This window comes from Eublepharis macularius, chromosome 8, assembly GCF_028583425.1.
Source record: "Eublepharis macularius isolate TG4126 chromosome 8, MPM_Emac_v1.0, whole genome shotgun sequence".
Lineage (NCBI taxonomy): Eukaryota > Metazoa > Chordata > Lepidosauria > Squamata > Eublepharidae > Eublepharis > Eublepharis macularius.
In genome coordinates, this window is record NC_072797.1 from 55,932,778 (window position 1) to 55,958,717 (window position 25,940).

Sequence of the window (25,940 nt, forward strand, 5' to 3'; positions counted from 1 at the left end):
CAATGTCTTTTCTGTGGTTCCAACTCTTTGTGGAACTACCTTCCAAGAGACGGTCATCTGCTAACCCCTCTGTCATCTTTTAGGCACCTGGCGAAGTTTGTCCTGATTGTCATAGCTTTGGTAGTTGAGTTTTTCCTCCTCCACCTTATTTTATATGTTTTCTTCTCTGAATTGAACAGAGTTATCCTTAATTGGAACTGGACCATTGTTAAATTTTCCTAATGTGTTTTTTGTCTAAAGCATTAATGTATGGTGTTGTCTGGAAAAATAGTCAGAAAAGCTACATGAGAGTCTCTGAAAAGAACTAGATTGAAAGCATTTGGGGCTGGGCAGAAATCAGGGCCAATATATTTATGTGCAGTTTGTGGAGAAAGGATGGGCAAGGGGGAAAGGTGAGATCCCTGGAGTGAATTGCTATTGTTTATGATTACTGAAAATATTGAAGAAAGTGGTGATCACCTCATGTCTAGCAAGTTTTCTTTTCTGTTCTCCTCACCCTTTAGGTAGCTAGTAAGCAACAAAAATATGATAAATAAAATTGTTAGAATAAGTGATGCTGAAATGAGAAGCGCAATAGAGTTTGAAAGGAGATATGAATATTTCCAACCTAGTGCCTTATAACCTATACCTTTAGTTTTCATCATTCAGAATATCAACCAAGGCTTGCACTAGTCTGTCATCTCTATGCTTGTATGGTTTCGAATTGTAAAAAAGATCGACATAGTCACTATATAGAGACTCCTCTGAGTCCTTCAGCTGAGGGGGTTGATTTAGTTTCTCAAAAGCTTTATAGAAATGTTCATATGGAATATTTGGTTTTTCATTCAAAGTCTTCTTTGGTACTTGATTCCCGGCCATCTGACCACTAAATGCACTTTTCAGTAGGCGGAGCATTGCATCGGATGGGGCCGGCTCCTGTGCTTGCTCAGTGCTGCGGCTGATACTTTCCGTTGCCTTGTTTTTTTCACTCAAGTTCTCCAGTGTGGTGTGGTCCTGAAAGGGAGATGATGATGCAGAACATTAGGAGTAATTGATTATTATCACAAAAAAGTTCCCATGTTTTGTACAAATATTGGATGGGCTGGAGCTGCTAACAGCCAAATGGTGATGGATTCACAAAATCTGCTGAGTGTAAACGACAGGCAAATGAGGTCAGGCTTTCCCCATGGCTGCTATTTGCCAAGGGGTTAGATAAGTAAATCCTGAGGTGTGATATGATTTAACAAAAACTCTTTTATGATTACAGTCTAGTTTGAGATGACACAATAAATAACAAGGCTGGTACCAGAGGTTGGTGGGGTCATCCTGTTGCTGGAGTCCAGCTAAGGAGTTTATGGACCAGAACCACCACTTGAGCTCTCTTTTAGTGTGGCTTTCTTTTATGTGGGGTTTAGCCATGTCGATGTGCATGACTCTTACCAGATCAGACCTAAACAGTGAGAGGGTGCCCCAGAGTCAACTGGAGACAAAGCTACAGGAGATTCTCAGTTTACGCTCCTTATTTTATTTATTTATGCCTTTCTCACAGAGATTCAAGGCAGATTACACAGCCTGAGTCAATATGATCAAAGGCTCGTACATCAATAACAATGCAATTGGATATGGTTTGCAGAAATTTGAATACACCAAGAAATCTGATACAGACCTGAAACAAAGCTAAAACAAAGCATAAGCAATTAGCAGAGTATAAGCAACTAGACATGGCATATTAAGTGATCCAGAAACCTCCCAGTATGTGCACAGTAAAATAATCCATAGCCCCTGTCCCTTAAAAACATCTCTCTGAACCATTTTCCTACAGATCCAGCCCTTTCCTACCTGTGTAAAAAGCCCTCCTGAATAATTCAGTTTTTCATAGGTTGTGGAAAGCCAGGGAACTTTCTTGACCTCCTCAGGCAGGCCATTCCATAAGGTGGGTACCATAACAGACAATCCACGTGTGTGGGCAGTTTTTGATTTTGCCCATTTGCAAGGTGGCACCTGCAGAAGTCCTCGTTCAGATAAGCAAAGCTGCCATGGTGGAGCATAGTGATAGAGGCAATCCCACAGATATGGGGGACCAAGGCCATGAAGGGCTTTGTAAGTGATAGTGAATAACTTGAATTGAGCCTAGTAACTGATAGGCAGCCAATGAAGTGACTGCAAAATGCAAGTAATAAGCATGCCATACCATGACTTCAATCAGTTGTCCACAATCAAAGGTCAAGATGCCCCAAAGCTCCCCAACAACTAGAGCTGATCCTAATAAACAACTGATCTGCTGGCTATGGGCCAGAAATCAGCACATGAAATATTTTCATGCACTTTCCCCAAACTGCCAGGCACCTCATGGCTATGTAAACTGGCCTAAATCCAGAAAGGTGTGCAAGCGATAACAATTCTTTCCATCTGATTTGCTTCACATACTAGAAGGAAAATACAGATGAATGTGAATGAATATAGTGATACCTCCACAAAGTCTATCATCTTTTCGACCCCTCTCCTGTCATTCTGAACTGTATTGTATGATGTATAAACACGAGGTTGCTTCATATGGTTCGGCTGGGATGAAGTGCCATGCAAGATCAGTTTCCAGTTCACAATTCTTCCTTCATTTTGCGTTCTTCTAGACTGAAGGACATTAGTATAATCATTAGACTATATTGTACAAGCTTGAGGCAGAAGACAGAAAACAGATGGCGGCAATGAAACTAAACACAAACATTATGTAGAAATGTTTAAAATGTAACTTTAAAAGCTGGTGATAGATAAATTCATACATTGGCCTGCTGCAGTCATTTCTTAAAATATATGCATGTGGCAAAAGCACATACATTCTCTGTATCTGAAGCAATTACACTACTAATAGATTCTATCACAGTAATGGGTCTTTTATTAAAAATATGTTTTTTTCTGTTTGCAATCCTTTCAAGCACAGCCCCAGTAATTCCCAAACTTAGTGATAGGTTTTGGTTTAATGCAGTGGTTCAACCAGGTACTTTTAAGAAACCAGCAACGTAGGCACAGCTGGTCCCCAAGCAAGTGGCATTCTGAAGTACACAGACTTTGCACTGGAACAGCTCCCACCAACTCTCCAGCCTTTTCTCTCCTCCTTCCAGCTACTACCATAAAGTTACTAGTTGCCTGACAGATTCCCAACCATCCCCCATTATTGTCGCAAAGGGAGGTGAAAGGTGAGAATCTGAGAAGGTACCAAGGAGGACACAAAGAGAAAGAATGATGCAAAAGACAGCAAGGGACATCATGGAGAGCTGCCCTTTGATCCGCTTTCAGGGGCTTTGTGACCCACTTTTGTGTCCCGACCCAGAGGCTGGGAAACATTGGTTTGATGAATCCACTTGCAAATGCTGTTTAATTTTGTAACTTGTTATGAGCCTTTTAAAATTTGTGCTAGTTTGATATCTTGTATGGGGAGACAAGGGAGGGAAGGCAGCATAGTATAGCCAGATCTTGTCAGATCTTGGAAGCTAAGAAGGGTCAGTACTTGAATGGGTGACCACCAATGAAAACTCTGCAGAGGGAAGCATTGGCAAACCACTTCTGCTTCTCACTTGTCTTAAAAGCCCTTTGCTGGGGTTGGTGTAAGTCAATTGTAACTTGATGGCACATACACACATACACATGGGGAGACAAATGTGGCATTCTCTTAAGCAAATTTTTAATCTTATTCCTTAATTTTTGTACCAGCTCCACAGAAGCACTCATTCAATAGACAGCTATTCTAATGACTTAATGACAAATTGTTCTCATTAGCAGTGAATCTCCACGATAGTCCTACCAGCAGCTGTCATTACACTTAAGGCTCATTTGAAAAATATTAAAATGCCACAGATTGAAGAAATATAGAATTCTACACGTGCCAGTTGTTTATGGTTAGATCCCTTTATGCATGAGTGGAAAATATCCAATCAGTTCTCATGGGACTTTACAAACCTATACAAGTTGGGTGATTCCATGTGAGAATCTGACAGCTTACACATTTTACAGGCAGTGTTAATAATGATTCCAGTTGCTACATTCAGAATAAAATGTATTTGTAACTGCTGTGTCTGCATGCCAAGAACTGCTTTTCACATTTCTTGTTTTCTAAAATATAGCATTCAATTTTCCATCTATATCAGGTTTCTAATTAAAGGTGACCACCCAGAAAAAAGGAAAGGGATGGTTCCCTTTCTAGTACTCAAGATTTAGTACTCTTAGCAACAATATTTTTCACAATACTCATTTAATTTTTCCAAGAATGACATATTTTGCTAAATCAGACCCTCAGTGCTGTGATCTTTGTAGATATAATTAGGGAGGGCCAGAGATAGTACATAATGAATTGAGATGAAGCATGAGAAGCAGGCAGGCACAGGTTGGTGGTGGAATCTTGACAGACACTGACAGCTTCCCTAGATGAAGCTCAGCTGTTAGTAATAGCTGCTTCTATTTTTACTTCTTTGTGTGGTTGTAATCCTTACAGAAAATAGCAGTGATATTAATAGTATTAGTGAGCACTACTACCAGGTTAAGAGTATAAAGCAGCAAAACCAATTCAATGCCTAAACTGTACACACCCAATTCATTCGAAATTGCACTTCCACAAACAGGAATTTGTTTCTTGCCCCCAAACTGGGCTTATAAATAAGGATTAAAAATATGTGAAATGATTAACCATTTTGCAATAAAACATAGGCACAGTATAATAATATTAAAGCGGCAATCCTAGTTTATGATAAAACCCACTGGCAAACTCACCTACCCTGGTGCAAGTTATAACTTAGGGAACATTCTTAGATTTCATGCAAAGTTTTAAAAACACATATCTGGATCATCAACCACTTCACTATGTAGCTGAAGTTTATCTTGGCTTTACAGTGAGGTCAGTCCAAATGTCACTTTGGGATTGCTGCTATTGGGATGCAGGCCAACACCTGATTAGCAGCAGAAAAACCTACAAGATTTGGCCCCAAATAAACCATTGGTTAGAACGCTGTTCCTCTACACATTTTACTTTTGTATGTGAACAGTGGTAACTTTGGGTTAAATGTTGAGAGGGAGAAAAGATAACTCCATCCCTAAGACAATAGAAACATTTCACCTTGAAGTGAAAGATCATCTCCTGCCATTAAGCATTTGTTTTTTTGACTTGCTTTGGAATTTCTTGTGTGCTCCATTGTCTTTCATTTGGGAACACTTTCAGGAGATCTTGCAGCTGCTCAGTCTGGCTTCACACCACCTAGCTTTCCATAGCCATGTGGAACCCTATTCTTCCTGAAATATACCAAGGATCTCTTTTAGATTATTGGCTGCCCATACTCTAGAGACCCTTGCTCTGGACTTTGAGTGGTGTGTTGAAACTGCTTGGATAGGAACCAAGAAGACTTTGCTGTTCTATTCCCCTTACTGAGTGGGTGGAGATTGAGCTCCCAAAACTTTTGTGAAAGTAATCGTATCTCATTGCTAATTCCAGAGGAACATATCCCTTTATCCCTTCTGCAATTATATCCATGAATGTGTCTGCCTCATTAGCTTTCCTTACTTACCATATCAATAATTTTTAAAGTCCATGTGCCTGTTGGGTTCTCCCCCCAAGTATGAACTGACATGAAATCCCAATCTTTAAAGCCATTGGGGGATTTATCTCTTTGCCGCTCAGCCAATAAAACAGTGTTGGTCCCTGAATTAGAAAGAAGGAAGGAGTACCTCGTTACAAAGTCAAATAAAGCTAGATAGACAATAGTCTAATATCATCTATGGATTCACAGGTTCTGCTGTTTTTGCATATCATTGTAAACCTCTTTAATGTAATTATACATCATTGTGCAGATTTGAAAGTCTGAATGTAACAAATGACTTGGATGCTCTGTTTACCATGAGCTGAACTATTTGGTATGGCCTTGAGGATATCAAGTTGCATCACTTGGGGTCACTGTGAGGACAAAACAATAAGGAAATAGCTTGTTGTCCTTCCAGAGCCATAATAATATTTGGATATGCCATCCAAGGAAATAAGGAGCACTTGCAGATCTTAAAATACTGCCAACATGATTCAGCACATTAAATATTACTAGTCCATATCTTATAACTCAGTAAACATTATGACTTCCATGTAATCTTGCATCTTAACAGTTTAAATGCCAAGCACTTTCTGGAGGAAGACCTTTTGGCCATCCTGAACTCCCCAACAAACTTGCTGCAAAGTTTGCAGGTCAGGTGTGGCCGGTGCTGTGGTACAATGATGTGTGAGTTAGTAGATAAAAAGGGGGATGCTCTAGTGAGTGAGCAAGTGGTAAGGACCTGTTGACCTTTAGGGATCCAGATGCAGATCTGCACATCACTGCACGCCACTCCTGACCTCCTCCTGATGTAAAAATGTGATTGTGTAAAGTTACATGTGGCAATTGAGTCTGTTCCTCATGAGCTGATATCTACCATAGGCAGAAAAACAAGAAGCAGGATGAACGAGTGCAGTAAATGTCTTGAAAACGTTGGCTTTTAAAGTAATGGTTTAGACTTTATAAATGGGGTAATAATAATAATCAAACTATAGCATTGGAAGCAGAAACACACCGTTTATAAGAAAATGCCTTCTTCTATATTTTCCTTCCCTTGCCTGCATAACTGAAATAAAAAGACTGCAAGACATTTCTCATTTACTTTAGAGTAGTTCTATTCAAGTCAGTATAACTGCTCTGGAGTATGCAGGTAGCTTTCCCATTTTTCAAACTAGCCAAAAACCAAGGTCTCTTAAACTATGATTTTCTTGGCCACCAATCCAGTCAAAAAATGAGCAAGACCCAGAAGGGTTTTGATGGATTCTGGAAGCAGCAGTTCTGGAGCCTGCTTTCTTGACCATGAAAAACGCATGGGGAAAATGCGCAACATAGGAGATACAAGGCAGGAGAGCTCTGTTACGAAGCATTCTGTTGCCAGGACAACAGTGGCTGGTGCATACAGTTCAAGCTCTGTATGCCCTCTGTAGGAGATACTTGCATCTCAACATTAAGAGATCTATTCCATATATAGTTCTGGTGTTAGCAAAGATTTTTATAATCAAAGAGGAATGTTTTAGCATCTTAAAGAATACAAGATTCCCTACTGCAACAGACTAACACAGTGATCACACTAGAATTGATAAGTACTTAAGACAATAAAGCTGCTTTGCTTCATTAGGTTTATTAGACAGTAATATATGCACATCCCCATGCTGCATGATTACTTAATATTGGCATGTCATGCCACTTAAATTTCAGGGTTTTATTTCCACTACATTGAGCATGCAAGTACTCCACCTCCCAGAAGGGCCCTTAATCCTTATATATACCAAAATATTGAAACATAATAAAAACTGATAGTGTCTAGGGTACAATTACTATATATAGCAGAAATATATAGTGAGTCTCCTGCACCTGATGGAGAAGTTAGGGTCACGTGAAGATCACCTCTACGAGAATATTCAATCGTTGCTTCAAATTGTACATGTTCCAGTGATTTAATGGCATTTTCTTGACCTTCACAAGCTGTTGTGGGAATTTCAATGGTCACTTCACCACCAGTTCTTAACAACCTGGAAGCATTATGAGAAATTTGCCCTGTTATTTTTTCCAGTTATTTCATGAAGTTTTTCTGCTTTTATTAGACATCTGGAAGATTAATCATCTGATTGCAAGATCTGGGCATATTACTTCTATTATTGTTCACTCAAAACCTGATGGAGCTAGATTGTGAATGAAAGAACAAGGGAAGTAGGATTATGTAAAACTGCTTGGATTCCCAGTGATGTGAGACACCAGGATTTAGTATTTATTTGGCAATTTTGTTAAATAATCATATTATTCATTGTGCCTTCAGAAGGCTCCCAAATAGTATACAATGTTCTTCAAGCAGCACTCTCATCACAGTAGGCTCGAAAGATGTATTTTGATGCAACACTCAGTGCCCAGAAGAAAGATTTAGCCGTGGCGCACAGAAGGCAACATCTCTTAGGGATACTGGTCATGTGCAGCCAGCATGAAGTATGCATTGGGCGGCTGAGGGCATATAGTCTAGTGGACAAGAAAAACCAGCTCTAGGTTATTTTTGTCTGTTGACCTTTTGTTCCTATCAGCACAATGCTTAAGTGCTATTGAAATAAATGGCTGTACTGCAAAGTGCAAGATGTTAATTTTACTTTCTACCAATCTTACACGGAACAGCATGAAGGAAATGGATCATTGATTTGCTACTTTCCTCAGCTCTCAGATACAATAAAATGAAAACCAAAGAAAGTAAAATCGTATTGGCTGACATTTTCAGAAGCAAATGTGTGGATTAATAATTTGAAATGAACAATTCTTACTTTGCATTCAGTTTTCAGAGCCCCTAAAATGCATTGTAATTTGACAAGTGGACAGGGTAATTAATATCCTTTATCTGTCTAACCAAAACACAAATAATGTATACCTCTTTTTACCCCAAAGTCTTTATGGAAAAATACAGCTGTTGCAAGCAAGGGAGAAAATAGAAATGTTAAAATAAAAACTATTTCAGCAACAAGAAATGTAAAGCAGAAATATTAACATTTCAATATCTTTTAAAAGGTCAATATGTGTGGTTTTAAATGATTAATTTCCTTTTTCTTGGCTCAATAAACATGAAAAAGGTGTCTCATGGAAACAGTCACCAAAGGGAGCATTTTGAAGTAGCCTTCACATTAAATCTGTTTTGTATTTGCGAGGACTCAGATAAGAACAATACCAGTGTACATTAGCTATCATCTATCAAATGAACACATACCTTGGCTCAAAGTTGTTGTCCTTAACAATGCATTCTTTCTTTTCCCCCACTCCTTTCCAGGTTCTAGGATCTGCCAAATCTACCAGTGCTTTTGCGTTCAATAACCCAAATCCAAATCTGCTGTTCACCATTAGCCCTGCTCCATTTTTCTTCCATCCTGGATTGTTGGCCAATGGGTCAAATTCAGATGTCCAGACTACCAAATGTTGCATATCCCTCCAGGTTAGATTAGGACTATTGCAAACAAAAATCTGGTCAGTATATACACGTCAGTCATTCAATGGTCTTCTTGAACCACAATCTACAGAAAATTTCTTCTATACTTACATATTACATATTGGATCCACCAGCTGGTAACACAAAGAGCTTGTAGTGGTGGATCTTCCCTATTTCCCCCTTATCCCATAAGCCCTCTGTATGCTCTGAAAAGGTTTTACTGTTAGGAAGTTTCTCAAATGTTCAATTGAAATCTATCCTTCTCTAAGTTGAACCCATTAGATCTAGTCTTCTTGACTTCTTCCATGCGACAGCTCTTAAGATTGCTGAAGAGTGCAATCAGGCCTTTCCGTATTTTTTTTCTTTTCCAGGTTACGATGCCCAGTCCCCTCAACCTTTCCATATAGGACTTATTTTTGAGACTCCTGATTGATTTTGTTGCCCTCCTGTAAAGTAGATTAGTAACTCAATTTTAAAAATATAATAAAATTAGTTTGGCAGGATTTATTATTTAACAACTCCATGCTGGCTTCTATTGATCACAGCTTTGTTTTCAATATGTTTATAGACTGCCTGGCAGGAGTAGAACATTCAAGTTCTTAGAATGTCCAGCTCCTTCACAAATATGTCAGAAATCCTGCATTCAGCTTTTCTCTGGCTGATAACCCATTCTGATCTCAAGGAGAATTTTCAGAAGATGGTGCTGGGGAATGCTGTTTGGCTCCTTGGCCTCTGAAGTCCCACAATGTCCATTTTGTCTAGGGCTGCCAGCCTCCTGAAGATCTCCCAGAATTACAACCAATCTCCATTCTACAGAGATCAATTCCCATAGAGAACATGGTTGCTTGGAGGATGGACTCTGTGGCATTATACCTCCTTCCTCTCCCTCCCCTCCCCAAATCTCAGCCTCCCCTGTCTCCACCTCCAAATTTCCAGGAATTTCCCAACCCAGAACTGGCAATCATGATCTTTTCTACCATGCCTTTCTAAACAAAACTGTTAAGTAAGGTCATCTGGATATTTGGACTTTGTTTAGCATCAATTTACTGATGATACCCAGATCTGTCGTACACTTTTGGCAGATTTCAGGGAGGCTGTAGAAACTCTAAAGCGGTTTTGGGTGGATGTGGGCTAATAAACTGAAGGTTAATTCTGACAAGTCTGAAGTGCTACTAGTATGTAGATGTAGTGACCCAGTATTTCTGTGTCCCAATTATGTGTCACCTTGAAGGAAGAGATCTGTAGATAGGGGATGCTCTTGGACTTAGGCCTACTGCGCTGGGTAAGCAGGTCACAGCTGTGGCCAGGAGTGCCTTTTACTAGCTTTATCTTGTTAGCCAGCTGTGGCTATTCTTTATCAGAAAAGGTGTGGCCACTGCGGTACATGCCCTGGTCATATCTAGATTAGTGTACTGCAATGCACTCTACATGGGTCTTCCTTTGGAAAGTGTTCAAAAGCTTCAGTGGCTACAGAACGTTGCAGCCAGGTTGTTGGCTAAAGTGGGTGATCGGGATCATATCATTCCAGTTTTGGCCCATCTATCCTGGCTCCAAATTTATTTCTGGACTGAATTCAAGGTGCTAGCATTGGCCTTTAAAGCCCTAAATTGCTTGGGACCAGCATACCTGAAGGACCACTTACTCTCATGTGAACCTGTCTGACTGCTAAGGTCATCTTCTGAGGCCTTGCTTCAGGTACCCCTGCTTTCAAGATTAGGTGGGTAGGAACACAGAAAGAGGGCCTTCTTTGTTGTAGCATCCAAACTATGGAACTCTTTCTCCAGGTATATTCATCTATAGCCTTCTGTTACTGGTGGACCAATTCTTCTGCTATAGATATTCCACACTGAACCTGCAGGTTCCAGCTGGATAAACCAAAGTGTTTTGGTGCAATCCTAGAGCATTGTTGTGATGCAATGATGTCACTTCCAGGTTTGTTATGGAATTACTTCCCAGTTGTGTGTCCCTGTCCCTTAAACTTTCCTCCACTCACTAGCACTCTGCTGGCAACTTTGTCTGTCACTATCTTCCTTTAGTGGATGAAGACTTTTTTGTTTCATTTGGCATTCCCTCAATGATCCTTCCTTCTTGTCCTAGGTGTTAATTATTGTTTTATGTGTTTTTATTTTTGCTTTTAATTGTTTTTAAGATGTGTTTTATTGTGCTTTGTTTTAATTGTTTGCTGCTTTGGTAGCCCTCTTTGGGCAGGAAGGTGGCGTATAAATCTTGTAAATAAATAATAATAAGTAATATCCATGCCCCTGCATAAAAACAACTTGCATACCGTCTTAGTAAAAGAGAAGAAAAGACTTTATTTCTGATGTAACTTTTATTGTGGAACTCAGAGAACTTTGTGCAGCAACAGAGTGTCCCAAGTTACCTATCTAGTATATTTTTATCCTGCCCTTCTTCCAAGGAGCTCAGAGTAGCTTATAAACTTCCGCCTTCTTCATTTTATCTTCCCTGGACTACTTTACACCTGCTCGCAATGCAATTCATATAGTATTTTCAGAGTTCAAAATGCTTCAGATTAACCCTTAATCCTAGATCCATAATACTTTCTACTTTTATTAGGAAACAGTCTTGGGCAATTTTTTGGAGACACTGATATTTTAAAATATGAAATAAAAGATTTTTTGGAGAGAATGATGCCACCAGTTTTACAAAGTGTATGTGCTTGGCACTTATGGACACAAATCTTTCCTGCTTTTACTTTCCCTCAGCAACTGTAGGGACCCCTTAAAGCTGAAGCTCTGCTGGTGGAAGAGGAAGGTGGAGCAATTTCACCCAATTCTCTTTCCTGCAACCCACTCAGTGCCCCATGGAATTTCATTTATGAGGTTCTTCCATCCACCTGCATCAGCTTTTGGGGAGGAAGGTGGGAAAAATCTGCTTTCACGTGTATCCTTGTGCTTAAAGTTTGTAGGATCCAACCCTCATTTATACAATGCTGACAGGAAAAGGACAGGGGGTTCCAAAAGAAAGTTTAAGAAGACTTACTTGGCTTCGAGGGCTAGAGCAAAAATCCCTGCAGCTAAGGGAGCAGAAGCAGAGGTCCCAGTGTGAGTCTGGGTGCAGTCATTGTGAAGATCAGCACTTATCTGAAGAAAATAAATATAATACAAATGTTACAAAAATCTTCCCAAATTTACTATCTCTATAAACAAAACACACTTGTATCTTGGTGCCACCTATGCACCTCATAACACTGCCCCCTCCCTCAGATAAAAATCATAAAGATTTGAATAATAAATATTTAATATTTAAGTATAATATTTGTATCAGAATGGCTTATTTTAAAGGAAAATACTCCCACGTCAAATAAATTTCCTTATCCTGAGATCTCAGTAGTATAAAAATAAGTGTTTCAGAGTCTCCAGTGAATCATAAAACATATCATTGTGTTTGGCCTAGAATATTTTAAAATGATAGCCTGCTTAAAATTACTCAGAAGCTGAAAATGAATGTTCTCCTCCCTCTTCAACAGAAGCACAACACTATAATTTGGAAAACGAAGCAGATGGCTTATGAGAAAATTAAGTAACCCAGTTAGATAAAACACCTGATGCGTTTGTCCAAATAACCACAATTTGGGGAAGCAGAGAATGAGACTGCATATGAATGCATGCATATGGGGGATTTTAGTTACTGGAACCTTCACAACTCAGCCAAAAATATGTTCACTTAGGAGGGTAGTTTCCTGATCCATTGTACTTCAATGATGTTAAAGGCCAACGGTTGTTCAAGAACTATGTTTTTCCTTACAGGAGTGATGTAGTTTCTACTTTCATGTGGTCAACCCTATGATTTTGAACCCAAGAGATCAGGTGGGATAGGGCAACAATATGGCTACTTTCCAACCACCTCACCTCATCCAATCTGTAAATACAGACGATTGTATTATTTTTTACTGTTAGAGATTCACAAATGTAATTAATGTTAGTTTCTCCAAATCAAGACAACAGCTGGTTGAGTGTCCAGCAGAGTAGCTAACCCCCCCCCCCAAAAGGTCAATAATTCATCTGACATTATCTACCATGAGCTGAAGACAGATCTCAGCAAAAAGAAGGAAACTGGGCAACATGAAGACAAAATTCAAGTCTCCGTGGATGCAAAAGTTTGTTCTCATCCCCCCATCCCCCCACTTCCCCCTGTAATAAAGAGAACCAATTCATTTCAGAGGGGGTAGAGAACTTGTGCAGTCTCCCTCCCATCATTTTCACACAGGGAGGGGTTAGTCTGAAACTGCTCCAAGGGGGAGGTCATAGAACCTACAGAGAAGGGTATGGGACAATTTTCAGGGAGAGTAATTTCAGTCAAAACATCTTGCTGTGCGAAGCAGGGGTCTGATGAATCACACAAGGAAGATGGAGTATGTTTGCACTGGTAAACTATGTGGGTCAGTGTGCTATTACAAACTGTTAAAGAAAAGCATTGCAGTAGCATAGTGAAAAAACACTGGAAAAATTACAGTGAACTGCAGCAAATCATGGCATTTAAAGTCCATCATGTCACTGTTGATTTGTGTGAATCAGTCTTCAGAAAATAAAGGAATACCTCCTGTTAACATTTATGGACCATCCTTTTCTATTAGGCACATTATTCTATCAGAAGAGGCAAGGCACACTATCTATACTGTTTTTCTGGTTGTCTTGTAATAGGTTTGCATGCTGCTTCCTGCCTGCAACCTAGGTCCCAAGCAGATTGTGAGTTTTGGAGCTGCAAAAATGGGGAAATAACTCCCTCAGTGTTCTTTTGGCACAGGAAAAAAGCTTGGGGGAGGAAGGCAGGAGCCCTTCCTCTCCTTGTTGCAGCATTCCAGGCCCAAACGGGCTCTATTTTATTTTTTAACAGACATTGCCACAGCTGCTGTGCAGCTGAGGGAACCTAAATTTAAAAACTTGCAGATCTAGTTTGGCCTCTAGTCTCACAATTAGACTGTGCAGCTGCACAATATAAGTTTTGAAGCTAATACATAGAATCACCACCATTCAGTCTCTTGATCAGGGAACTCCCTCCTATGCAACATACATTAACAGGACAGGAAACTTGCTAATTTTCACAGCATTGGCCCCTTTCGCACTCAGTTTAAAGCACCATTTTTAGCAGCCGCAGTGGAATCGGCTTGGCACTGATCCTTTCACACTTCCTAGCAGTTTCGATTTGGTCTCTTGTGATTCCTTTCAGACACCTGCCTGGGAGCCTCTGTTCAGTTTCAGCCTTTCGGGGCATTGCAGTGCACGTCAGCTTTTTTTTTTTAACTTTGAGCATGTGTGGTAACGACCTGTGTTACATTTTCGGACAGACAAGCCTCACTTCATGCCGCCCCTTCAACCACCCACCTCCGCCTCACTGTTCCCGGGTCTTGCCTCCCCAGGGGTTAGGCACAGTGGGGGGGGAGCAGACTTACACCTGCCTCGGGGTCTGCTGAGACGCACCGAGCCGGGGATTGGTGTGCCTTCTGAGGGGCTGTGAAATTCTCTCTTGTGTGGGGATTGCGTGCGTGCGCGCACTCCAGAGAGGAGAGGCTGCAGCAGCTCTTGAACCACCAGCACAATTTGGCTGAGATTAGCACGTTGTCTGCATGAAGTGGAGAGCCAGTTGAGAGCCTCTCTCTCTCTCTCTGTACGCCTTTCTCTCTTTCCCTCTCCCTCATACCAGTAATGTAACTTTAACATCCCTACCACCCACTCCTCCTCCCCCATCTCGCGCTCTTGCTTGCTGGCTTGAAAGGGTGGTGGGGGGAGATGAAAGAGAAGTCCCGCCACTCTGACTGACAGCATTTTGAGAGATGCTCTTGAGAGAAGGAGAGAAAAGGAAATGGATCCACACTGAGGAGAAGGGGAGGAAAACAACCCAACCCGGCTTAAAGAGTAAACAGGCAGCGCTCACATGAAACGCGCTGGGGCGCAGGGATAGCACAGAAAGTGGAGAAAGGGGAATGACGTTAAAACAACCCCCCCTCCCTAGCAGGTCCCACCCAAAGGAAAAGTATATGTCAGAGTCATAAAGTTAGAGACACTGTATGTGCAGCCAAAAAAATGGCAGAAAAGAGGAGTTCAGAGAGCTGAGTTATGTGGGTGTGGTTAATGTCATACAAACCAATCAGCAACCAGGGAAATGAAGAGGGGAGGGAGTGCTGCAAAATGTTCACATTGGCATTAATCGAGTCTGCCCTGACTGGGCAGCTGATTAAAAATTAATTTCGGGATATATCAGCAGGGAGAAAAATCAGGGTAATGGAGGAAAAGAGCGATACCACGTCCCATGACTAGCTTGCAAATGTGAAACCCCTGCAAACATGGGATGCGGAACAGGTACAGACACGTTTTAAAACCCGAGTGCGAAAAGTACCATTGTCCTTTAGACATGAAAGCCAACTCGTTCTTTTTTTGTTGAGAGGTGGTACAGTCCTCTGGTAGTACAGTGATATATTTCTTTGGGTTGACATAATATTAGATCTGAGCAGTTCTCCCTTCCACATAAACAACATCTTTTTCAGAGAACAAAGCAACCAAGTGAAATGGCAGCATGCTGATTCCATGCAAACCATATGTGTAAAAATTAGTTTTCTTTTAGCAGTACTTTCTCTTAGAATTCCATTTCTGAGCTGTAAGTCATATTAGAACATAAAATACTGATCAGATGACTGTTTCCCCCACACATTGTTTTATGCATGATCCTCAAAAATGCTTGTTAAATCTGGTAAAAACAACCTACAATTTTCTGGTCAGTATAATCCCCACTGCTGTATGCTGTGGCCAGTGATGAAGAACACTTCTCTGCATACCAGGGAGAAAGGCCTTGCTGAGAAGCACTGCTGATGGAGATAGTGTAAATACTATCTGTGTAGCCATCACAGTCACAGTTATCGCCTTGGCGGCCACCGTTGCCAGAAGCCCAAACAAAAATGGAGCCTTTTCCTTTCCGGCCCTGTGGTAAATGAAGGAAAATTAGTTACCTTTATATGTGCAATTGGTTCAAGAGTAAAATAATTAATTTGCTGTTATTGTGATGTCCCAAAAATTCATAAAAATCTAGGATGGGATCCCCAACATTTCTGAGCCTTTGGGCACCTTGTGGAATTTTGAGAAGTGGTACTGAGCACCACCCCAAAATGGCTGCTGAAGGAGGTACAGCCAAACTCAAAATGGCTGTCAATCTGGTTTGGGAAATTTCTGGAAATTTGTGGGTGGAATCTGGGGTCATTGGGGTTCAGGGAGGGGAGAAACCTTAGAACCATAGAACCCAATCCTCCAAAGCAGCCATTTTCTCCAGGGGAACGCATCACTGTAGTCTGCAGTTCAGTTGTAATTCTGGGAAATCGCTAGGCCCTACCTGTAGGTTGGCAACCCCACTGCCACAGGAGATAGAACCAAGCACAATATCACGGAAGGGGGATAAAAAGAAATTAACAAAAGGCAGGAGGATGGAGAAATAAATTTTGGAATGAAAAGAAACAAATGCACAAAGTATGGGAAACAAGCAGGAGGAACTTGAAGTCCTAATACAGGAAGGGAAGTATGACATAATAGGCATTAGTAAAACTTGGTGGAATTATAAGCAGTCGGCCCAGCCTCCACCATCTTCAATGGCCATTTAGCATGGCTACCTGTGATATAAAATCACAAGACCCCTGGATTTAAAATGGCAGTTGGTATTGCAGCCAGGGGAATTCCAGCTAACAGTTGCTGAGTCCCACCCAGGAGACCCAGGTATGAATGAAATGCCACAAGTAAATGCGGAGAGACTAGCAGTGAATCCAGAGCAACAAAGGTCTCGCAGAATCACCCCCACTTAACACATTCCTTTCCCTCCTTCCATGATGAGATCTCTTGTCCTTGATTGAGGAGAGAATCAACTAGCATTCATAAGTATTTATAATTAAGTCCTGGCAAGGTACATTCCCCAACTAAATTCATCAACCTAGCTCTGGTGGACTTCATTAACAAACTGCCGTTTTGTGCAGAGCCAGGACAAGTTTTGCATTCTCTTTCACATGCCCTGGCAGCTACCAATCAAGGTAATCAAACCTTTTGTTACTCCCAGGAACTGACCATTGGAGTCTTTGTTCTAACAGCTAGGTGGGCTATCCCACCTCAGGTCATGTTTTACCCTATAAGAGTAGTGCCCTGGCCCCATTCAAATTGTACAGTCTTACTGGATCCAAAGCGTTGTTCCCTTGAGGTTTGCCCTAAGCCTCTTGCTCTCCTGGCTGAGAACACTGGCGTTTGAAGCTGCCCTCTTCCCCTGTGGACTGCTCTTCGGGATAGGTAGCTATAATTTGCCCTCCCTCCCTCTATTCCAACTTCTGCCTAGCTTCCTAGGACTCTGTGTGTGTGTAACCATTTTTGCTATTCATCCTATGTGTATGAGCATGCATTTTCCTCTTTCAATCAAAGTTTGCTCTTTGAACTTAATACACCTGTCTCATCTGCTAAATTGGAAGGCACCCCATAAAAATTGATGAACAAGATCCCACAGTTACCGGCCTCTCACATAGCAGTCTTCCTTGCTGCTAATTCCCACCCCCCACTTACTCGCAAGGAGACCAATTCAGGTAACAGATTGACACAGTTGAAATACTAGGATTAAGGGATATAACTTGTTTAAAAGGGATAGACAAATAAGGAGGGGGGAGGAGTAGCTTTATATGTAAAGGAGATACATTTTTGTGAGGAAATACATGTATCTGAGTATGGAAGTTCAGTTGAGAGTCTCTGGATAAAAATAAAAGGAGTAAAAAATAATAGTGATATTATGGTGAGGGTCTGCTATATACCACCAAGCCAGGCAGAGGACTTGGATGAGAAACTCCTAGAACAAATTACACAATTCACAAAGAGATGGGACACAATAGTCATGGGATATTTCAATTACCCGAATATCTGTTAGAAGTCAAACTCTACTAAAACTTACAGGTCAAATAAATTCTTCACTTGTCTTGCTGAAAACTTCATTTTTCAGAAAGTGGAGAGGGAAACAAGGGATTCTGCTATCTTCGACCTGATTTTCACCAACAGGGAAGAACTGGTTGACAAAGTGAAAGTAGTGGGTACCCTGGGTAGCAGTAACCATGTAATTTTGGAGTTCACAGTTTTGGTGAAGGGAAAAGCTGTATGTAGTCAGACATATAGGTTGGACTTCAGGAAAGCAAATTTCAACAAACTGAAAGTTATGCTAGGTAGAATCCCATGATCAGAAATACTTAAGGAGAAGGAAGTTCAAGAGGCATAGGAGCTTCTTACAGGTGAAATATTGAAGGCCCAATCACAAATGATTCCTAGGAGAAGGAAAAATGGGAAGAGCCTAAAGAGGCCTAAAGAAGCCAAGGTGGCTCCATAAACAGCTTTCTAATGAACTGAGAAATAAAAAAGACTTATTTAGGAAATGGAAGGATGGCATTATAACCAAACAAATAACCAAACAAATATAAACAAATAACCAATGTTTGTAGGGGGAGTGTTAGAAATGCTAAAGCTCAGTTTGAGCTTAGGTATCAAGAGATGCTAAAAACAACAAAGAAGGGTTCTTTTCTTATGTTCAAAGTAAAAAAAGAGAAAAACATGGTCGGCTCATTTCAAGGAGTGAAATTGTAACAGGCGATGAAGAGAGGGTAGAACTGTTCAGTTCCTACTTTTCCTGAGAGCTGAACTAGATGAGACAAATTACACAAGGCTATGTGAGTGTCTACAATCATGTCTGTTCCTACCTGCCCACATCCATTTTAATCTGAGTGAACACATGTCCTGTAGCCCTAGGCCATGAACGTGTTGGGTAACTGGTGTAGTCACGGTTGCAAGTATCCATGGTCATAATCAGCGAGTCGTGCAGATCATCGATTCTGGGCGGCTTCTTCTTCCCTCTCCCCTATTTTTGCCTTTAGATCCAACTTACACCCACTGTTTTTGCTTTTAATCTGGCATGTTTTAAATTCTCCCATTTTCTAGTTGATGCTATTGCCTCCCTACTCCTTCTTCCTACACCCTCCTTCCCCCTTAACTTCCTCCTCCTCCTCTCCATGCAACGTCTGCGGTCAGGATAAGGAGGAGGTGGCAACACGATTAATCATCTTAGCAAAAGTTCAGAAACATGCCTGATACATGAACGAAAAGGACAGCATGGGAGGTACTCATTCTCCAGTTTGGCTCGGTAATACATAACAAATTGGGTAAAATTTGGCCATTGTTTCCAATTGGAAATGGAATTCGAGACTTTCCAAGGGTCTGGGGAGGCACTTTAGGACAGAATTTTACCAAATTTCCTGGGGACCTATTACTAGCTGTTCTCTAAAGACCTCCCAAGTTTCATGAAGATTGGACTTCAGAGGGCCATTTTATGGGCCCCCAAAGAAGGTGCCCCCAGCCTCCTCCAATCTCCATTATTCCCTAAAGGAAAAACTAGGGGAGCTATCTAGGGGGCTGGGATGGCATTTTGCAAACAAAATCTACAGAATTTTCAAGGGACCTACTCCTAACTGTCCTCTAAAGACCTCCAAGTTTCAGGGTGATTGGACTCTGGGAAGGCATGATCTATGTGTTTCTCCAGTTGCTGTCAGTTTTTTCCCTGCAATAAGAACAATTGGGGTGGCTGAGGGCAGCTTCTTTCGGGGGGCCTTAAAATGGCTCCCCAAGGTCCAATCTCCCTGAAACTTGGGAGGTCTTTAGATGACAGTTATCAGTAGGTTCCCTGAAAATGTTTTAGATTTATTTTGCAAAATGCACCCCCCCATCCACCTGGATAGCTTCCATAGTTTCCCCCATAGAGAATAATGGAGATTGGAGGTGGCTGGGGACAAACAGGCAGGAAAGAGTTGATTCTGGTTGACAGCAAAAAATGCTGCCATGGCTCCCAAAGTGGGGATTGCCCACCCCTCTTTCCATAGATGCCCCTCTTCTAGGCAGACCAAGCTGTAAGATCTCAGCAGAGGTGTGGAACCCCCATTTTTACTGCCCCCCCAGGAAACTCAGCGGTCCCCCCCCCATACGTCCAAATGAGTAAACAAGTCTCCCTCTCAGAAAAGTTACAGAGGAAGGTTTGAGTATGTATGAAGAGAAGGTGCATCATGAGATACCATCTCTCATACCATCTCTCTGGGTGGTTATGAGGAAGAAACATGGGCCAGTCTGAGCATGGGATCAAGCGCAGATTGATAAGGTTCCACATAATATCCTTGTCGACAAGTTGGTAAAATGTGGTTTGGGTCCCATTACTGTTAGGTGGATCTGTAATTGATTGACAGATTGCACCCAAAGAGTGCTTGTTAATGGTTTCTCATCCTCTTCGAGAAGAGTGACAAGTGGAGTGCCTCAGGGATTGGTCCTGGGACCTGTTCTGTTCAACATTTTTATAAATGATTTGGATGAAGGAATAGAGGGAATGCCAATTGCATCCTTGGGGTCAGGTAGCAATTTTCCCCAGGCCAGTTTGGCTAGGGATCCTAATGGAATTTTGCCATCTTCTGGGCATGGAGAAAGGGTCACTGTTTGTTAGGGATGGTATTTGGTAATTTCCTGCATTTTGCAGGGGGTTGGACTAGATGACCCTAGAGGTCCCTTCCAGCCCTGTGATTCTATGATTCTAAAAAGCCAGGGAGGGGGAAGGAGGAAGGGAGAAAGAGAAAGTGGAATGGGCCCACACACTATGGTGAGTCCTGGTCCTGATCCTCCAGTGGTTGTGGCTGATACTGCAGTCTTTTCATTTGAATGAGGGCTACCAGTAATAAGTCCCATTTACAACAGCACAGACCACTTTCTGAAAAGCTTGGCAGGCACCAGGGGATGTACTGGCAAGTGTCAGAGAGTCTCTCTACACAAGACATCTTACACACAGACGCTCAAGTGACTTACTTTCTGTGTGGTCTTATATTCAAGGGTACTCTGTCTCCTTAGCAGTGCACCTGTATCCACAATGGGAGAACAAGTGTAAGGTCTTTCACTTGATCCTACTTGTGTAAGATGTCTTATATTTGGTGTAGTGGTTAAGAGCGTGGGACTCTAATCTGGAGAGCTGGGTTTGATTCCCCACTCCTCCACTTGAAGCCAGCTGGGTGACCTTGGGCTAGTCACAGCTTTTCTAGAGCTCTCTCATCCCCACCCACCTCACAGGTTGTTTGTTGTGGAGATAATAATGACATACTTTGTAAACTGCTCTGAATGGGCATTAAGTTGTCCTGAAGGGCAGTATATAAATCAAATGTTGTTGTTGTTGTTGTTGTTGTTGTTATGTAGAGAGAGACTCATAGTGCCTGTAATGTATTTATTGTATGCATTACAATGCAACAGTATGCTTCACCCCTCTGATATTTGTGTGTGATGGTTTAGTCTCATGGCGTGGAGTCCATGTTTAGTTAGTTCTTTTGGTTCATTAGTATTGCATTCAACAAATAAATTACAGCACTAGTAATTACATTATTTTCCATTCTACTGTTGTGATAGGCACACGACCTACATTGCCGCAACAACACTTAAATGCGGTTTTCCAACCGCCGAGCTGCCCCCAATTGTACATTGTTTGACAATATAAATCATTATACATGGTCTTCTTGGAGTTGTTTCTCCTTTTCTTCGATGTCATTCAATTGAAGACCATTCCCTCTTGGTATAGCGACTTCATCAGTATTGTAGACTGCATGAGCCTCCTTGTCCTAAAACCAGTTAGTCCCAACCTAGGGATCCCAGGTCCTCTGGTGGGGTCAGGAGATCCCCCCCCCTCCACTCCCCGTCACCACTCACTTAGCTGGCAGGGAAGGAAAGGCAGGTGAATAGGCCTCCTGGGCATGCTCCTGGGGTGATGCAATGTTGGCATTCGTGGGAGTGATGTCATCATGCCGCCCTGGTAGTATTCAGGCTGATTTGGGCCCCAAACTGTGAAGTGCAAGAGCATTTCCTGCCTCTGCATGATAACATCACCTTCTACAACTGACGTCATCGCACCGCCCTGGGATTCGCTTTTTACGAGTTGCCTGCACACAGCAAACCTATGACTTCTTAGCATGCTTGTAAATTATTCAGAACTAGCTGGCTTCTTCTTTCCCTTCAAGCAGCAGTCGGGAAGGCCAAAGATCTGCATCGCAATGCAACTCCGATGAAGTGATTGAAATGCATGGAATAGCAGATGTGCATTGGTCAAGTTTTCTTCCACACAAGGATTGCAGACTGGACTTTGTGATATTGTGGAGAGAATATCTTCTCTCTATATATATTATGCATCATCTTTTTTGTGGTCCTGTATCTGCCTGTACATCTTTATTTATGTATTAGACACTTAAGCACTGTTACAAGTGAACTTTGTGTTGTTTTTTTATACATCTATAGCATGGTGTTATCTTCTGCTTCTAAGGAAACTTAAGAGGGGTAGGCTGGGCCTCCTCATCAGTGGCTCTTGGCTGGCGTCCCTCCCATTCCTCCTAAGATTAGCAGTGCACAGGGTGTGGGTCACTTTCTCGCTGTTGAGGAGGTTGGGGGATATCTGTTTGTTTGAAGGCTTACGGGGGACTTTGTAACTGTTTTCTCTCTGTTACAACTTTGGTAGGGTGATTTTGGCATTGGGCATGGATCCTTCTGAGGAGAAGGGGACCTATGAGCCCAGCTTCCCCATTTTGGGGGTCCCGTTAAGGGATCTTGGGAGCACGGCATGGCAGGTGCATGCTCCGCTCAGAGGCTGTTGAGGCAGCCTCACTCCCAGGTGACAGGGGATCCACACAGAGATGTATGCCCATGTGGTATCCCACTAGCTGTCATCCCATGATTCCCCTCCTCTGCCAGCGGGCTGAAGGGGTGTGGTGGGTCATCGGCTGGCAGGCAGGACAGCTGATGCTTGGATCCATGCCCTATGCAATGCCAATGCTCCATAAGCTGTACACAAATAAAGTTGTGGCCTCTTTTAACTCCAGCAAGTTGTCCTGTGTGTTCTGTCACCTTGCTCTTGGAACTGCTCCCACTCCCAAAACCATCAGCACTGGGCACTCCAAGTTCTGAGAACTCCCTGAGACACAAGAATCCCACTTTGGGGAAAGATGTCTGGGTGAACAGCAAGCACAAATTTGCTGCATTATTAACTGACTGGGAAATCTTTAATGTGTGTTTCATGTAGCAATGTCTGTTTCATCATGCAAGGGATCATTTAAAAAGGATGAGTAAGCACCATGTGGGGAACATTTCCTTTAAAAACAGATTGTGCAGCCTTATCGTTTGATACACCTATATGCCCATATAGCCCGATTGCCTTAGCACTGTGGGAGGGGTTTTTTTTTTGCTGTTCAGCCTCATTTGTCCTGTTTACGTCAAATATATTAGTCAACGCAGATATGCAGATAAACAGCCTGTAATCAATAGAAATGATTTCTCCAAAGGAACACTAAGGTCTTCTGGCACAGAAAACACTACTTAAATTCCAGGAATTAGTTTCATTTCCATGTACTACAGACACAGTATTGCTGATTAATAGGCAAGTGCATTGGCATTTCAGGCATTCTATGTTTGGCATGCACTTTTCATGGGGGAAAGAGTAAAATGGGCTTTGTCTGCTGCAAATGATCTTTTTTCTGTTGTTTCAAGATCCATAACCCTCTTATAATTAACATCAGAGATCAACTACCTCCCACCAGCAGCTTTTATGCCTTAGTATTAGATGAGTTGAAAGTAGCTAAAAGGCAAAAACAGCCATAGGAAACTGAGAAAGAGAGCAGCATGAAAAATTGTGGCTGAATCTTTGAGCCTGGTGATAGCTTTCTATCAGACAATATCTACAGAGGTATATACTTGCAGCAATTTAGTAGAAATTTTCCCAACTTCAGATTTTGAGTAGCCCTAAGAAATTGCCTTCTATGAAGGCAGACCACTGGAGTCAGGCTCAGTATTAGCTGTGACTATGAGTGGCTCTCCAGAATCTCAGGCAGAAAAAGATCTTAACACCTTCTCCATGAGATCCTGTAACTGGGGACTGAATCTGAGACCGTCTAATGTAAATCATGTGTTCTATCAACTGGATACAATATCCCACTATAGAGGTATAAGCTAGCAATCAAAGTAGTAATATAGTATAAACATACAAATACAGTAATATATTACATAAGAATGCAACATGGTGGTAATTCTCCCATACGGTGAATCCTGAATCAAAGTTTGGGCAAAAGAGGAATGTCTTGCTGGATGGGCAGAAGGTGATTTTAGAAGGCCAGAGGTCTCCAAGCCAAGATGGGGGATCTGGAGTGCTTAGTGCTAAATGACAATGTAGATATAGTGGATGTCTCAGAAACACAGTGGAATGGGGAAAATCAATGAGATATGGTCATTGCTGGGTATAAACTGTATAGGCAGGGAGGGATATGTTGGGGGAGGTGTTGTGTTGTATATCAAAGAGACCATTGAATCAAATAAGTAAGAAAATAAGTAAGAAAACAAAAGAAGCAATATAGGTAGAAATATTGGGCCCTAAAGGTTACTTTAAAGTATAGGTGTACTGTCTCCCACCTGATCAAATCCTTGAGGCTGGTCTTGAGGAGAAGAAAATAAGGGAGGTGACTAATGTAGATAATGTCATTATCATCATTATCATCATCACCACCACATTTGATTTATATACTGCCCTTCAGGACAACTTAATGCCCACTCAGAGCAGTTTACAAAGTATGTCATTATTATCCCCACAACAACTATCACCCTGTGAGGTGGGTAGGGATGAGAGAGCTCCGGAGAGCTGTGGCTGACCCAAGGTCACCCAGCTGGCTTCAAGTGGAGGAGTGGGGAATCAAACCCAGTTCTCCAGATTAGAGTCCAGTGCTCTTAACCACTACACTAAACTGGCTAATGAATGACTTAAACTACCTTCACATTAGCTGGATAAACATGTGCTTGAGTCATGGTGTAGAGATGAAATTCTTAGACATCGTAAATGATTATGCACCAGAACAGTTGTTCATAAAGCCAACCAGAGGGATAGTGATCTTACACTAGGTTCTGAACCTAATGTTACTGGACCCAAATCTTGCTCTTTTGCTATAGACCAGCACAGCTATCCACCTAAAACTAACCTGCATATGTAACTTATCACTAAAATCAGTTACTATACCAGGATAATGGACAGTAGCAAATGTTACATAGATTTTTAAAAGGGGTCCAGAAGGGAACCAGGAAATTACATGCTAGTTAGCCTACCATCTGTCCCAGGCAAATTAATAGAAACTATCATCAAAGATTGAATTAATAGGCATATAGAGGAACAAAAGCTACTAAGAGAAAATCAGCATGGCTTCCACAAACAGAAATCCTCCCCCTGCTACATTCTGGAGTTCTTTGAGAAAGTGAACAAGCATGTAGATAATGGTGATCTAGTAGACATTATATACTTGGACTTACAAAGGTTTTTTACAAGGTATCTCACCAAAGATTTCCTGGTAAGCTTAGCAATCATGGGATAAGAGGATGGGTCATCTTATGGATTAAAAATTGGTTAAATGATAAGAAACAAAGAGTAGGAATAAATGGACAGTCCTTGCAATAGAAGAAAGTAAGCAGTGGGATCCTGCAAGGATCAGGATCAGTATTGAGGCCAGTGCTATTTAATTTGTTCATAAATGATCTGGAACAGGGGGTGAGCAGTACAGGGCCAAGTTTACAGAATACAGATTATACAGGATGGTGAAAACCAAGGTTGGCTGTGAAGAACTCCAAACTGGGTGAGTGGGAAGCAATGGGGCAAATGGAGTCCAATGTAGGCAAGTGTGAGGTGATGTACATCGGACCCAAAAATCCCAGCTTCAAGTATATTCTGAGGGGATCTGAATTTACTGGGGCTGAGCGGGAAAGAGACCTTGGGTTCATAGAGGATAGCTCAATGAAAGTGTCAGCCAAATATGCCACAGCAGTGAAAAAGGCAAACTCTGTGCTGGGGACTATTAGTAAAGGAATTGAAAATAAATAGCCAATATTATAATACCCCTACGTAGATCTAAGATGTGGCCT

General features: G+C 41.7%; 1 protein-coding gene across 1 annotated transcript in view; it reads right to left on the minus strand.

Moving 5' to 3' along the window:
• Nucleotides 1-630: 630 nt before the first annotated feature.
• Nucleotides 631-25,940, minus strand: part of PCSK1 (proprotein convertase subtilisin/kexin type 1) — a 51,683-nt gene continuing 26,373 nt past the window's right edge. The window contains exons 8-14 of the mRNA XM_054986786.1: nucleotides 15,697-15,909; nucleotides 11,977-12,077; nucleotides 8,761-8,994; nucleotides 7,395-7,552; nucleotides 5,529-5,662; nucleotides 2,449-2,610; nucleotides 631-993 (exon numbers count right to left, since the gene is read on the minus strand). Coding sequence (XP_054842761.1) covers nucleotides 631-993; nucleotides 2,449-2,610; nucleotides 5,529-5,662; nucleotides 7,395-7,552; nucleotides 8,761-8,994; nucleotides 11,977-12,077; nucleotides 15,697-15,909 — 1,365 coding nt within the window. The remainder of the gene's footprint in view (nucleotides 994-2,448; nucleotides 2,611-5,528; nucleotides 5,663-7,394; nucleotides 7,553-8,760; nucleotides 8,995-11,976; nucleotides 12,078-15,696; nucleotides 15,910-25,940) is intronic.